The sequence below is a fragment of the Lactuca saligna genome, chromosome 2 (genome assembly GCF_052625555.1).
Source record: "Lactuca saligna cultivar CGN05327 chromosome 2, ASM5262555v1, whole genome shotgun sequence".
Lineage (NCBI taxonomy): Eukaryota > Viridiplantae > Streptophyta > Magnoliopsida > Asterales > Asteraceae > Lactuca > Lactuca saligna.
This window is the reverse complement of record NC_136418.1, coordinates 160,257,445-160,273,655: the sequence shown is the minus strand read 5'-3', so window position 1 is coordinate 160,273,655 and position 16,211 is coordinate 160,257,445. Positions and strand designations below refer to the sequence as shown.

At 31.7% G+C, this 16,211-nt stretch overlaps 1 protein-coding gene across 2 annotated transcripts; it reads right to left on the bottom strand.

Moving 5' to 3' along the window:
• Positions 1–3,827: 3,827 nt before the first annotated feature.
• On the bottom strand, positions 3,828–7,213 carry LOC145032416 (auxin response factor 22-like). 2 transcript variants are annotated; one of them, XM_078981220.1, is made up of 5 exons: positions 6,607–7,213; positions 5,225–6,489; positions 4,326–5,062; positions 4,168–4,233; positions 3,828–4,070 (listed from the first exon to the last, which is right to left on the bottom strand). In XM_078981220.1, the coding sequence occupies exons 2-5, from the start codon at positions 6,335–6,337 to the stop codon at positions 3,983–3,985; spliced, it is 2,004 nt and encodes a 667-aa protein (XP_078837346.1). In that variant the 5' UTR covers positions 6,338–6,489; positions 6,607–7,213; the 3' UTR covers positions 3,828–3,982. The 2 variants fall into 2 exon arrangements, with proteins under 2 accessions (XP_078837346.1, XP_078837347.1); XM_078981221.1 differs by having other exon boundaries at positions 5,225–6,453.
• Between the last annotated feature and the right edge of the window lie 8,998 nt (positions 7,214–16,211).

The following is a 16,211-nucleotide window of genomic DNA, read 5'->3' as shown; positions in this document are numbered from 1 at the left end:
TATGAATTTGTAGCATTATTTGATGTTGGTAAAGAAGCTGAGTGGCTAAGGAATTTGATTTATAAAATTTTGTTATGGTCCAAACTGATATCTACCATTTCTTTAAGGTGTGATAGTGCTACAACTTTTAGGTGTTAGACATAACATGATTCGTGAGCTCATCATGAGTGGTGTGATATATATGGAGTTTGTAAGAACTCAGTTGAATTTAGTCAATCATCTAACCAAATGGTTAGCAAGAGATCTTTTGCACAAGGTGATTGTGGGATGGGTTTAGAGTCCACATGAAATCTTTTATAATAAGATACACGATTCCCATCCAATGTAATATTAGATGCTGAATTTTAATGCGGAAAATTTGATATTTAAAGATTGGAACACATTATTAATATCATCTCAAGGTATGTGTTCAGTACTTCAGGTTGAAATTTAATTTCTTAATCATTCTTTAAAAATTTGCATTTCCGTGCAAGAATAAATTACTACCTATATAAACATGAAGTTTAGCCGCTTCAAGAAGTTTGAGATTTAGCTTTGATATGTTTATTGAAGGATATGACACATGCTAGTAAAATAAAGTGTCAAGTTGGAACTTATAAGAATGTAAATTGTTGTGTGTATAATCTTCATGTATTCGCTATGAATAGAACGGGTTCAATCCTTAGTGACACCCTAATGTTAAAATATTTGGAATGAGTAATATACTAATGTGAAATTCAATCGTCATGACATTTCATTTATGCAACAACTTGTTTTTTTTTACTTTATTTTAAGTTAATCAAAGATTACACTTAAATGGGGGATGTTTGTTGGTGATTTGTATCTCTAATATTATTTAAATGTAATGAGATTAATTTGTTGATCAATATTGCATTGATAAATATTAAACAAGTTTGGATGGTGCGGATTACGGAGTGCACACTTGTTTAAGTTTGTCTCGGTTGAAAGTACATTTCTATTTAGGCGTGAAGCCCTTGGACCGACGAGGGTCCGAGGGCAGCATCCCTAGGAGCGGGATCCAAGGGGTCGAGTTGGTTTTGGCCCTTATAGATGATACATTAAAATCTGAATTTGTGTCTTAAACCCGGTTTTGTGATCCTGTATTTGAACTCGTTTTTAGTGGCAGTATACGACAGGTTTATAGTGGTAGGAAACTATTTTATGACACTTTCTTCTATCAGTTTTCAGACAAAGGTCATATACCCATTTTTATCATTTTTTTGTACACGTAAGAAATCATCTTCTTCATTCTCTGTTCTTGATCTCATACCGAGTTTTGTTTGATTAGAGAGTTTGAGTGTATCCTTGAAATGCTTTAATCTGAAAGTGTATCTCACAACTCTCGGTAATCCAAGCATTCAAAACATCTTGATTCTCTCACATAGAAAATGGGTGCTTCAAGATCAAAGCTAATGTCGGAAATTAAACTTCCAAAGTTAATTCACTTTATGATTTTCTCGACAAGGCATCTGCCACTTTTTGGATACTCCCATATTATATTGTTTACAAAGTCAAAACCAAATAGCTTACAAAACCATTTTTGATGCTTACTTCCAACCTCACTTTGTTCAAGAATGAACTTAAGTTCTAATAATGAAGTGTCTTCCAAGAAGGTAATCTTGCCACTTCTGAACAATCATCACAATAACCATTAATTCTTTCTCATAATTAGGTTTGAGCCAGTTCCATTTTGTTCCATGTTTAACTTAAAAATGCAATGAGATGTATGTGTCAAATGATAACCACTCTAACCCTAAAATCTGAGGCATGATTTTCAAGAATCGGGTATTACAAGATTTGGGGATGTAGTTATGAGTTGCTTCAGTCTGTTAAATGCCCTTTTTGTTGTTTTTATCCAATGAAGCTAACCTTTTTTTAACTGCTCAGTTAATGGGCGAGATTTTTTATATTTACGGTAAGCCCAAAGGAATCCTCAAAATTCCTTAATATTATTTGGAATTTCCTAATCCAACATAACTTTTACATGGCTATTCTAGATTTTAAGATGTGTCCCAAATACGCAAACTCACATTCGACCAAAACTACAATTTTCTCTATTCACATAATAGGAGTGTCACTTTAATGTTTCAAGGACTAGTGCTACATGTTTCACGTGTTGATCCTCGGTGTGGTTGTACACCAATATGTTATCAGAAAATACTAAGACAAATTTTCGGAGATACTGACAAAAAATGTCATTCATTTGAGATTGGAACGTAGCTTGAACGTTAGTTAGGCCAAAAGACATTGCTAAATAACCCATCTCCAGTGCTCCCATTGGTACCACAATAAGGCATCCCCTTTCAATGCAACAACCAATGCCTCCATTTTATCCTGTTCGTTTAGCCAATAAAAATTGAAGTACCTCTTTGCTTCGAGAATTTAACCATCAGGGTTGTTCCCATCAAAAAGAGGCATATCCAACTTTCTAAGTCTCTAATTTGGATTTCCATTATTCAACATCGTTCCCATGGGTCCCTACTTATTCTGTCGTTCTAACCTTCAACCCAAGTAATGGTTGTAGGGTCAATTTTTGTTGTATCGATGGTTGTGGTCGATCATTAACAACTTGGTTGGTTTCTTCTATTAATGGACACCTTATCAAATCATCAATAATAGACAACAACTTACCATAATCGATATTTCTACCATCTTCTTGGTTTACATGGATCCAGGCAATTAGGCATTTATTGTTATTGTGTCTCTAGCTCTCTGCCATGGATAACTTCATTCCTTCTATGCCCTATTCCTTTGATTCTAATGATTAACTGTTTCAGGAGCCATGTATTTTCTGACACCAATTTGATATAGACTGTAAAGATTTATCTCGAATAGCAAGACAAAAATACATAAAACATAATAGAAAAGATCAACATCAAAATGATCAACAACATGTTGTGACCGATTGGGCTTGATTGATTTTGTCATAAAAGAAAGTAGGTTTCGGGGTCTACATACAGTCCTGGATCAATAGAATTCTGCAGAAAAGAATATCGGGATTATTAATAACTCAAAAGCTTAAAGACAACTTAACTATTCGAGATTTGAAGTTTCACAGACATGAAAAAGAGAATAAAAAAATCACAAAATGACCACACCGCTATTCTATTGATAGTGTTGGTAGATGTAGCTTGATCGGATTAAGCAAAACTTGGTTGGAGTGGATTAATTTTTTGTATACAAAAAAAGACAAATTATCATATTGCCTTTATATACAAAAAAACTAAAATTACCATATAGCCTTTATTTTTTTAAAAAAAAACTATTGCTTGTTAAAACGTAATAGAGCTTGTTATCATAAAAGCATATGATAAAGCTACAAACCTAACTTAATCAACTCACTTCAAAATTTAATTAAAAATTTGGAAAAAATGTTCATAAACCCATAAATTCATAACATGACTTAACAATTCAAAATTAACAAAGATCTCAACCCATATTTATAGTCCTCTTTTCCCATGAGCGTATTAATAATTGTCTTTACTATATACACTTTGTTTAGCAGGTTATGTGCACTTAAAATTTGCAGGTCAATATAAAAATCACACAGGCTCGAGCTTAATACACTCCAAGATAATTAAATGTAAAATTTGTTATCAACTAAAATTTGAAGGTCAATACAAAAATTATAGGGATCCGAATAAATATTGTGCAAAAAGTAATAGCGATTTGCCTAAAACCTAGAGTCTAGTTATCCATCCATGCAATTAAAATTGTAGGGTTTAGTTTATTATCCCAATTAATTAGAACTGTAGGTTTTGGTTATTCTGAAGATACTATCAAACAAAACAAGTCTCAACTTAAGAAAATCATAATAGGCAAAAAGCTCAAAGTCAAATCGCATATGATATTATATAGTCAACATAAGCAACATCTTTGTCTTGAACTCAAATTCAAGTACAGACAGACTACTACAGAAACAAGGAAAATATGTTTTCTCAAACAAAAGTCAAATGCAGATGCAACATATTTCATATTATTACTATGCAAATATGCTCATAGCAGCCCCTGTGTGATTCGAAGACTCAAGTCCATGTTCACCACTTTGCACACTTATTATATTCCATTTTCTGCAACAAAATTAACAACATTTCATATATATTTATATCCCATGTATTTATTATGTATTATACAAAAATATAACCATAATTGCAAATAAATGATCACCTTTTATCATTGTGGTTGCATGCATCCAAAGGAATTGTCAGCTTTCTAGCTTTTCTCACAAATTCACTGTACCAACACACACAAATTATTTATTAAAAAAAAATAAAAAATTAGCTGCTGCTGCTTTGACACAATTATTGTGTAACACTAACACATACCTGAAAGGTTCATCACCAATTTGTTTCACATCACCTTTTGAATCTTTATATAGAACATGAGCATAAGAATTATCAAAGGTTCCAATTCCAAACAAATTTGCCAAAGTTCTCTCCAGTTCTTGATAAGATTCAAGAACAGAAAGGTCAAGAGTTCTCTCAACATTCTCAGATTCCAAAAACACTTTGCAATGACCACTATCTGATCCTTGATTCTTGAAAAACTCATTCCCATTCTTGTTTGACAAATTTGGAACTTTTGAATCCATAACTTCCTGCTCAATGTGTATCGGTTGACCAAACAGTAAAAAGAGAGGTGCCTTGACTTTTTCATCACTTTTCTCCATCTTAACACTAGAAGTTCCAATGGTCAACAAGCATGACACGTCATCTTTATTGATATCCATGGAAGGTTCATTAATGTCATGAGAAGAAGGAAAAAGACCCAACTGTAGTTTGTGGGTATTAAGGTTGAGATCCATTAATGGGATCCCAAATCGAGCATGCCTGGCTCCCTGAATGCTTGCAGGAATACTGCTAGGCCCAAGGGGGTTGCCTGAAAAGGACGAAATGACGAAATCGCCCTCAGGTGGTAAATCTGGGGGTTGGGGTAATCGGAGCTTCTTTCTTTGTGGTGAAAAGGGTGAAAGATGGATGACTGGCATACTTGACACGAGTTCAACTAACCAAGGACTCACCCGCTTCACATTCTGCAAGAGATCCGGTTCATCCCAGTTAACCTGCATCAAGGGTAAAAATGTCAGAATAGGGTAAAAAGACATACAATAAGAGAATCTTTAGATATATATATATATATATATATATATATATATATATATATATATATATATATATATATATATATATATATATATATATATATATATATATATAAATGTTACCTGTAGAAGTCGCCATGGAGAATTAGGCCAGTGAAAAGGGTCAGCAACATCAACAGATGATACGGTTCCCATGAACCAGCTTATACGTGCTGAATCCTCTGTTTCAAATGGCATTTTGAATCTCATTCCAACACACCATTGACTGGTCAAAGAAGCAGTCAAAGAAGAAGCTTTCACACAGAAATCTGGAGTGCTTGCACGTGGGTAGTAAGAGACCTCAAATGGCTGACCACTGGCTGCAAGAGATGCAGCTTCAATAACATCTTCAGGTCTCACTTTTCCCCTTCCAGTAATATTTCTGTTGCCCCCATTCCCATTTCTCATTAACTTGTTCTCATTGTCACGCAAGAAGGAAGAAAATCCACCGTAGAAAGAAGTAGAAGAAGAAGAAGAAGAGTTTCCGGAATAAGAATTCCAGCCAGAAGGGGAATCAGGACCACCAATGCCGCCTCTTTTAGCACGTCTGATTCCAACACAAAGATCCCCATTCTCTGCCCTGACAAATACAATGGAATCACCAGCAACTAACTTTTTCTGGTTCACAAAAGTACTCCATCCAGTAGTCAGAAGATGCCTCCTAGGAGTCCCCCTATAGATATGCCTAAACTTCCAAATCTCACCATGAACATCTTTAGCTATCACAGTTTGAACAGGGGGATCAGCTGAATAATCCAAACGGGGAAATATTGTTTCAGCACAGTATCGAGGGACAGAGAAACCTCCACCATTGTTGGCATCTGATTGAGTCAATGTTTTTGCAAATGAAGAGGGCTTCTCTGAAGAGTCAGGGGTGGTGCGTTTGTGTGGCTCGACCAAAACCCCATCATCGATCCCAGCATTGTAACGAGTATCATTGTTTCCAACAGGAACCAACCTGATCTTGGCGTAAACTTCGTCTGTTTCCATGTCTGCTAGAAACTTAACATCAATCACCCTGCACAGAATGAAAGGAGGAACCCTAGGTATTCCGCCAAAATCTACAGTCGTAAGTGTATGTTCAGCATGACCCTGAGGGAAATAGTAGACGTGTGAATTCGGTAGAGGCATTTGAATCATCCCACCAGCACATGCGTGCCAAAGTTGAGGGTTTACACCCTTCTCAACCTCGTTCATGCTTTGCTTGCTCCTGGCTGGCTGCTATTAGATCCCTAACCTTCAACTGTTGTTTATGGATGACTAGAATCAAAGGTTGCCTCCTCAATTAGATCCCTTCTCTTTCTCAGTAAATGCTGTGGGCAATGAAATTTTGGCAAATTCAAGTAAACCTATATGAAGGTACACAATTAACAGGACACTGATCATCCTCGATACTACAAGCGTACACAGTACTCAAATACATGATACTTATTACACATAAGGAAAAGGAAGGGGAGAGAGATTACCTTAGAGGTTAGGTCAAGGAAAAGGAATATAGTACGTAGCGCATGCCTTCAACGTACAGCCACTTGAATTTGAAAATATCCTGAAACCACAATGATTTCCTACCACTGGTTCTATAGTATCTCAACAATAAAACCCTAAGTACGAATCAAAACTAACTCTGTACCCTCAATTCCACCCCCATTAAATTTGTTAACTCCAGATACATTTATACTCGACAACAAACCGATCTGCAAAAAGTATCACTTCGCCTGTTGAAAATCACACATTTAGCGCCTCCTCAACAGCCCGAAACAACACCTCCATCGTTGATCGTATACACCTCCGAATCAGTTGGAGATCTTCAGAAGCGAGCGTACTCACATAGAGAGATATAAAGACGAAGAGAGTATCAGACAAAAGAAAACAGCAGACGAGTGATGAGCCATGGCAGGTACCTCCACGAGAAAAGTTAAAAATTCGACTTTCTCTCTCTAAAACATACACTGTCCCCACCCCCACACAAACACACACTCGCGCTCTCTCTCTCTCTCTCTCTCTCTGTAACCCTACTCAGTAATGTGAAATTTGTTTGTTCTTATCTCCTTTTCTTCTCTTTCTCTCTCTAAAACCAACAGCAAAAAATTTACAAATTAATTAATTTGAGGAATTTAATGGGAATTTGCTAACATTTTTTTCGGTAGAGGCCCAATCGTTTTAATGGAAATATTTGAAGTTTGTGTGATTTATTAAAAATAATGTTAAATGATGATATGATGTCATTGTTTTGTCTTTGGATTAATCTAAATTTATCCCAAACCGTCCAACATATTAAGAAATATAATCTTTTATCTTAAAAGTTGGATGGTATTTATAAATTGTAATTATTTTAGTTTAGTTTTATATAACCATGCAAACAAATCTTGATTATATATATGGGTAAAGTGAATATACCTAACAACCTTATATAAGCTTAGGTACCTAACCACATTATACTACATTGTTTTGCATTATATTTCCATTGCAATCGTCTAAGGTTCTTAAACTTCAACCCTTAGCTTGATTATCTTTCAAGATTTTCAGACATTCACCATTATATCCCTCCTACACCATTTGATTTGTAACGGTAATATATAAAACCCTCCAGGGGGTCTCCGATAGAAAGACGTCATTTGAAGGAAGATAATGGTGAAAGTCTAAAGATTTTGGAAACAATCAAGTTATGAGGTTGAATTTTAAGAACTTTGGGTAATTACAATGCAAATATGATACAAAATTACATAGTATAATGTGGTTAGGTACCTAAGCTTATATAAGGTTGTTAGGTATATTCACTTTACCCTATATATATATAGTTAGGTTTATGTGAAACGACATAATTTTGTAAAACTGTGAAACGTATTTTTTTATTTTTTTTATTTTTTTAAGTTTCGAAAAAAATATTTAAAAAAAGAATGTTTGGATTTTTCCATTTATTTTGCATTTTAAAATTATTTTTTAGAATATGCACAGTGTAATATTCTATTAGAATATTTCACGTATTTAAACAAAAAGGGATTTTTTTAATTTTATTTTTATTTTTTTAAAATTTTTTTTAATTAATTCAAGTTCCGAAAGTAATATTTAAAGAAAGAATTTTTAGATTTTTTCATTTATTTTGCATTTTAAAATTATTTTTTAGACAATGTATAGTGTAATATTCTATTAGAATATTTCACGTATTTTTTCAAAAAAAAAAAAAACGGATTTTTGTATATTTTTTTAGTTAATCCAAATTCTGAAAATAATATTAATTTTTTTTTTTGGATTTTTCAATTTATTTTGCATTTTAAAATTATTTTTAGATTTGATCTCACGTTCTTACAAAATTAGAATGGTCTCAAATAAACCTATATATATATATATATATATATATATATATATATATATATATATATATATATATATATATATATATATATATATATATATATATATATATATATATTAACAATGCATTTGAGATCAAAGCATCGTACTCAGATTTTGTAAAAAAAAGTTCGAAAAGTACAAATAAATCTATAAAAAAAACTCTATTATTTTGCAAATGGAGTTAGTTTTTTTTCCCCTTAAATTAATGGTATGTTTTTGTTAAGTCCTAAGTAATTTTGTATATTTTAGAAGTTTTTATTTACTTTTATCAATATAATAAAAACTATAACTTATAGTTATCAGCTACTAACTTTTAGATAGTTTTTTTTTAACACCTCTAACTCATTAACAATTAAATATAAAGAGGAAAGTTTTTTTCTTTATTTTTTTTCGTATACTCTCTAAAAAATCTCTCTTGAATCCTACCTCGGAAATGTTTAGTAGCATTGGTTTTCTACGAAATATAAATGTTTTATGCTCTTATATTGTAATATACTATGTATTTGTTCAGTTTTTTAAGTTTTGGTAATGTTACTTCTGCATGTGAATATATTGAAGTTTGAAGTACTAAACATTGAACATTAACATTAAAGTCAATCACATAAAATTGATGCACAAACGAGTGGATTGAATAACATATTACAATCGATAAGAACACAAAGAACCAAAAAATAAGTCCTAAACAACCTCCAAATGAAAAAAAAAAAAAAAAACATTATAACGAATATAAAAGTTTTTTTTAATCAGTCCATTTTACATGTGTACGAATTTCGTCAAATTCTGAAATGTCGGATTACCACGACATATCAGTTATTGATGTGATCACACCTCCATTCTTACTAGTATCAACATCATCAAACCATAATATTAATACTTGTACAACCTTCAATATCATGATTATCTTTGACATAAAAAATAAAGAAGCCAATAACATAAATTATTTCTTTGACGTTAGTCCATTGGAGGTTTATGACCATTAATTCATTTAACATTTTCTAATTAAACAGAGTTGGAAGATGATGCAAGATGATGTATAATTTTCATTCAATATGCAGATCGATAAGACTGACGTAAAATAACAAAATAATAAAAATATGTAAAATCGAACGATTTCATGGTCGTTATCGCATGACAAGTGACAAGGTTGATATAACAGAGGATTGGATTACCATTTATGACCTGTACTTTCACACAACTGATAAGGTTATTATGCTGCTCAAAGTTTAAAAAAAAATGCTTTCATATGAAAATCCCATATTGACCAATCAATATCATGAAATTGTAATGCGCCAGTTCACACCTTTGGACGGGTAACTTTTTTTATAAAATAATTAAGAATTCAATAAAGGTTGAAAAACAGAGTTACTCATTTATTAGTTGTACTACATTATTGTCACATGCTATAAAAATAAAATATACATAAGTAGTACAAGTGTTTTGTTATAATAACGGGTACAATGTTCCAATAAATCCACTTCAAAGCAACTTAGCAACCTTTAATACATTGTCCCCACTTGTATCATGTCATTTCGATTAAAAACTGAAACTTATTAAATACGCACAACTAAGTCCATAGCTTTAATTGTCCTTAATCATGTGAATTTGTCGGTTGTATTTATGAAATAAATAATATGCGGAAAAAATATTTTGAACTAAAATTATTTTAAAATTTTAATTTTTTTTAAACCACGACCCAAATCTAATTTTTTAATTCTATTTACAACTTAAATGATACTTGAACCTCCAATGTTTTATAAGGATAGATATTTTTATTATACTGATAGACTAGTTATAAAATCAAATTTTAAAGAGTATATTCTCAATATAAATATTAGTTGAAACTTGAAAGCATAGAACTATTTGTTAACATACTTATATTTGAAATTGATAAGGTCATTGATGACCAACCAACTATTCGGTTTGATTATATTTGATCACTAATATTTTTGTTCGGTATCCGAGTCCCTGTAACTTTCAAAAAGTATGTCAAAAAATTCAATATTCAAAAGATGAAGGATCATCCTGTTAATATGTCTACTTGATGTGTTATTTGACGTTTAGGCTAGTCGGTACTCCCCTAACCGTATACTGTGGTTGCTGAGGTGGCACCACAATATGCTGTGAATACTGCACCCATCCCCCAGTTTGCACTGCAATCAGGGGCCGAGCTTAAACATTTTATTTGGAGGATCGAAAATATAATATGTATAAAAATCGATAAGCAAGGAGGCCATAGCACCCCCTAGCCCTAATAAAGATCCGCCCTTGACTGCAATATGGCCACCGCAAGATGGTAGCTTATTGCACCTCTTTTGTATCCATTTTGTGACCGTTGGCATTTGTGACCAATTAAAAAAAGAAAAATAAATAAATAAAAATTATAGTAAGGTGTGATATGATACCCATTAGTTTTGTAAGATGATGTAAAAAAAAATAATATGGAGATGACGTGACACTGCAATAGTATGATAAATATGGTAAATCAACGAAACTTCAAAAAGAATGAAAGAAATACAAACTAAAATCCATCGTAAAATATCTAGTAAGTTAAATCATTAACAAAAAATCCATGAAAGATAAATGAATAAATCCCATAAATCCTTTACTTTTAAGTCAAAAAATTAGATATCATATATATATATATATATATATATATATATATATATATATATATATATATATATATATATATATATATATATATATATATATATAGTATTAGGACATTTTAGTTAATGTCATGTCACTTGTCAATCTATTGATTTTTCATTTTAAATTACAAAATTTAAAATTTTTATTCTAATTACATTAAATTAATAACATTAGAATAAAAATTAAAATAAAATTAATACAAAATTTTAGGTATTATTTAAATTAACGATTATAGTTTTATATAACTAAAAAAAATATATATCTTAATCAATAATTTAGTTAAAATAGTTGAATAATAATTTTATGTTTTTACTATAAAAGTTTAATTAATTTTGTAACCGTGGTTACACGAATTATAAACTAATATATATATATATATATATATATATATATATATATATATATATATATATATATATATATATATATATATATATATATATATATATAAAACTTTTCTCAAGTTCAGTAATGCAGGTCTAATCCAAAGCAATATCATCTATCATTAACGTAAAACCGGACAAAAATCATATTTTTTAATAGGTTATTTTTAAGTTTAAGAACTTAGACTGCCTAAAAACTATTAGGTCCAAAACCACACAAATATAATAATATAATAGCTGGTTGGTTTTAATGATATTAACCCTATTTGGAATTCTAAGTATACTTATGTACAACTTGTCGTATTCATTTAAATCAAAACAAGTTAAGTTGATCAACATTTGATTAACAGTAGGGTACCCTTAACAATATTATAATGTTGGTTTATGCGATAATCCAAACTTTATAATAAACATTGTATTATTATATCGGAGAAGTTTAATATTTTCATTTATATTGTTTATTACATGAAGGAAAAGATAGGGATTTTGGCGTATTCCGGTTACACATATACTCCGTATTTAAGAGTAAGTGACGGTTTTGGTACTTGTGGTTTGGTTAAGATCTCACATTTGGTCGAGCACGAGAGGTATTGAAAGATCTTATCATTGTAGTTTTAACAAATTATAATGTTTGTCCTTCATCAATCATCCATATAAAAAAACTATTTTATCATTATATATTTTATTTTATTTTACACATAAACAGTTATTATAATTCAATAATATTGGATGCCCTATCCTACCCACAAAACCCCTATTTCACCCCTATTATCTTCTTTAACCATTGTTTCTCTTTGTTTTCTTCGACGCCATAGAAGGAACCACCCAAGACTTTGTTGGTGAATTTTTTCACTTAATTATATTGAAGTGTAATGGATTAACTTATTAACTAAAATTAATCTTAAAGAATATTAAATAAGTAAGTAATATGTGAAGTACAAACTTGTTTAACTTTATACAATATTCAAAGTAAGGGCAAAATGATATTGGTGTTGGATTAGATGTCTAATCTCATAACTATAATTTGTATATATACTTGAATCAATAGTATCACAATCATTTTGGGTTGCTCTCAAAACTTGCAACTGAGAATGATGATTTTGATTTGTTTAATAAATTGAAATAAGTAATTTATTAATATATTATGAGAATAATATATTAATTAGAAATTATAATATTTAATTAATATTTATTCCGAAATTAACTATAATTAATTTTGGGATTAAAAGAGTTAGTTAAAAGTGCAGGGATTGAAATGTAATTGTTTAATAATTGAGCAAGATGTAATCTAGAACCCTCCATAGGAAATGGACGGTTTTGACATGCCTTAGAGTTTCTAGAATAGTCCTTATTGGATAACCAAGAAAGGGAATAATTACCCGATTTAAGATTATACTGGACTTGAGCTTATCTAGAGTTTCCTATCTGCACTATAAATATGGATATAACCCTAGTAATTTCGGCCACTTCTTCCTAGAGAAAGCCAACCGAAATTTTGCCTCCTCTCTCCTTCTCCATAACCTTCTTCAATTGCTAGTGTTCAGTATGAGCCATTAGAGGTGTGATAATTGTGACATTTGTTCTTAAAGTCTCAACAACATTAAGGAATTGGATTGTTATTGCTATATAGCAATCAAAGGTATGTTTTGTAACCCTTATTATGTAATTTTGATTATATACTAGTGTTCTAAGGTTTACACATTGTTGTTCACATGGTATGTTCAATTAGAGAAAACGTAGATCAATTTTAGGGTTACATGCACACATAAGATTGTTTGTATTGCTCAAAACCCATAAGTGGTATCAGAGCATAGGTTTAGTTTTCTATTGAATTGATATTATTGTGAAATTGAACAAGGAGGTGAAAAAAGAATCGCCATCCTATTCATCAAATATGCCATGGAGTTCTTCCAACACGGTGTGTTGGCCTGCGAGTTCGACCCAACATGGCGTGGTGATTGCTCACCACGGTGTGTTGAGCTGAAAGGTCAAAAAAAAAAATTTCAATTATCTCATGGATTGATTAGGATAATTATCTTAATATTGTTTTAATAAAATAAAACTGAATATTTTAAAATGCAATTTGACATCCCTATCTTGAATTCATGATTGATTTTATTTTTTAATTTAATTAATTGAATTTCAATTTTGAAATTTTAAAATATAACCTAGTATTTTTGAAAAATTTTAAAAATACGCCATTATTATATGTAACACTAAACGTCTAATATTACTATATATATAAGACAAATCAGTCGAACCACTAGTACGCCTCATTCTTGAAGTCGATCTATAAGGGGAGTTTAAGAAAGCAACCTATAAAATGACCGTTATTGCGTATTCACTCTTATCCACCGCTCCCTTGATTGGTGGATGGTCGTTAGCCGAACGGGTTTGAAAGGACACTTAATCATCATTAATAAGTATAATGATCTATAAAGGAACTAAATACATTTTTATAAAAATTCTCAATTTTAGTTACTTTAGGAAAAATGTGAATTTGTATGCTAATCTATGAAATTGCACATTGCACTATATTGGTCGTTAGTGGAGCATGTGTGGTTAACCGACACACTAATAGGGACTAGTAAAGAGTGGCAATGAGTGTCTCATAAAATATCATTGATTAATGGAGCACGTATGGCTAACCGACACATTAAAATGATATGATAAATGACATCGAGAGTACTAAACTAATTTGCATGGTTATTCACATCTTATTTGTGATCATCGGTATCCCAGTTACAAATGGAAAAACATAATCAAGATTAAACATGCAATTGAAAAGTTCAGTGATTTTCAAAAGATCCAAGAATTTCATTCAAAATCTAATTCGTTCAAATTTTGTTTTTAATGGTGAAATTGGTAAATCATCATTTACCTACCATTATATAATTTACAGTTAAATTACATAATCCCTTCTATAAGTTGTGAATTATTTAGTTGGATCCTAGCATTGATATTTCATGTGGGTGTTATATTGAGGATTGTTCTAATCTAATTAAAACTTTCTTTTCTACTCTTTCATTTGTCTACTCCTAATGATGCTTCTAGTTCCTCCTCTTCCGCCAACAACAACTTTTCTCTCTCGAATATTTGCACAAAGGTGCAATTGGATGGCATCAACTATAATGATTGGATGTGCAATATCAAAATGGCGCTTCATTTTGAGGATAAAGAGTATGTCCTTGAAAAATCACTAGATGAGATCGATGAAACGAAGGCCATTCCTGAAGAAGTAGATGCCTACGTGTAGCATCCACAAAAATCATGTCAAATTTAAACTTTTTAGAATATTTCCAAAACCAATCATTATTACAAAGATTATTTTCAAAATAGTATAATGTCAGAGTATATCTGAATCAAATCACAAAATCATGAAATATCAGGAGCTGTACGATCACGCCTTCGCCTTCCCATGATCATTAGAAGTACCTGAAACAATAATCGATAAATGTAAGCTCAAAGTCTTAGTGAGTTACCCCTAAAATACCAACGCCATACATATATAACCATATCATATAAACAAATACAACATGCATAATGAGTCATCAATCTGACTGTACCACCTCACATGCCATCAGTCTATTTGGACCGCTCTCCGAGCCTTCGGTACGTCTGGACCGCCTCTCAGGGCCTTTAGCTATCCGGACCGCTCTTCGGGCCTTCAGCCTGAATATATGCCCCCGGGTATATAGTCTATCCGGTCCACCCTGGGTATCTTGGCCTACAACACAAAGCAAGACCTGCCTCAACCCAATCCCCCAAACCAACAAACATGTGCACATACGTATAAACAAATAGTCATACAGATCTAACAGATCACTAATCATGGAAACCATCCTATAACCAGGATACCGATCTAACCGATCACTAACATAGCAACCATCCTATAACCAGGATACTGATCTAACAGATCTCTAGCATAGCAACCATCCTATAACCAGGATACTGATCTAACCGATCTCTATCATAGCAACCATCGTATAACCAGGATACTGATCTAACAGATTACTAACATAGCAACCATCCTATAACCAGGATACAAATCATAAAGCATATCGTGCAATAGACTCGGATACAAATCCAAAAAGGGTTAGCATTTGTGACATCCCCAATTTCATGGCCAGAAAAGACCGATTTGTTTATGCTTTGTTTTTTATAATCAGAGTAATCTTTTAAAGAAAACAGTTGCGGAATTTGTTCCCAAAACAAAATATGATAAGAATTTATCAAAACATTTCTTTAAAGAAATGTATTTTCATTAAATAAAAAAATCTCGGGATGTCATGTTCCGATACAGACCAAGAGCATAAACAATATAAAATAAACCTTACAACAGTTATTTATAACTACTGATCTATAATCCAAAATCTCTCGTCAAGTCCACCAACTTATACTCTTGTGCCATTACCTGTAATGCAAAGAAAACTGAGTGGGTCAGACTTGGGAGCCTGGTGAACATATATGGTTTTCATCCCACAATGTTATATCATATATTTATATATATAGAACATTCAAACTTGTACAATTTCACCATATAAAGGCAAATCTTATTCCACCCCATCGATCCTCACAACGACATGATCTAAGCTCTCGTATCTAAAATTTTCCTCTTTACTTGATCCATACTCACGGATCTAAAACTATCCTCTTCACCCGATCCATACTCACGGATCTAA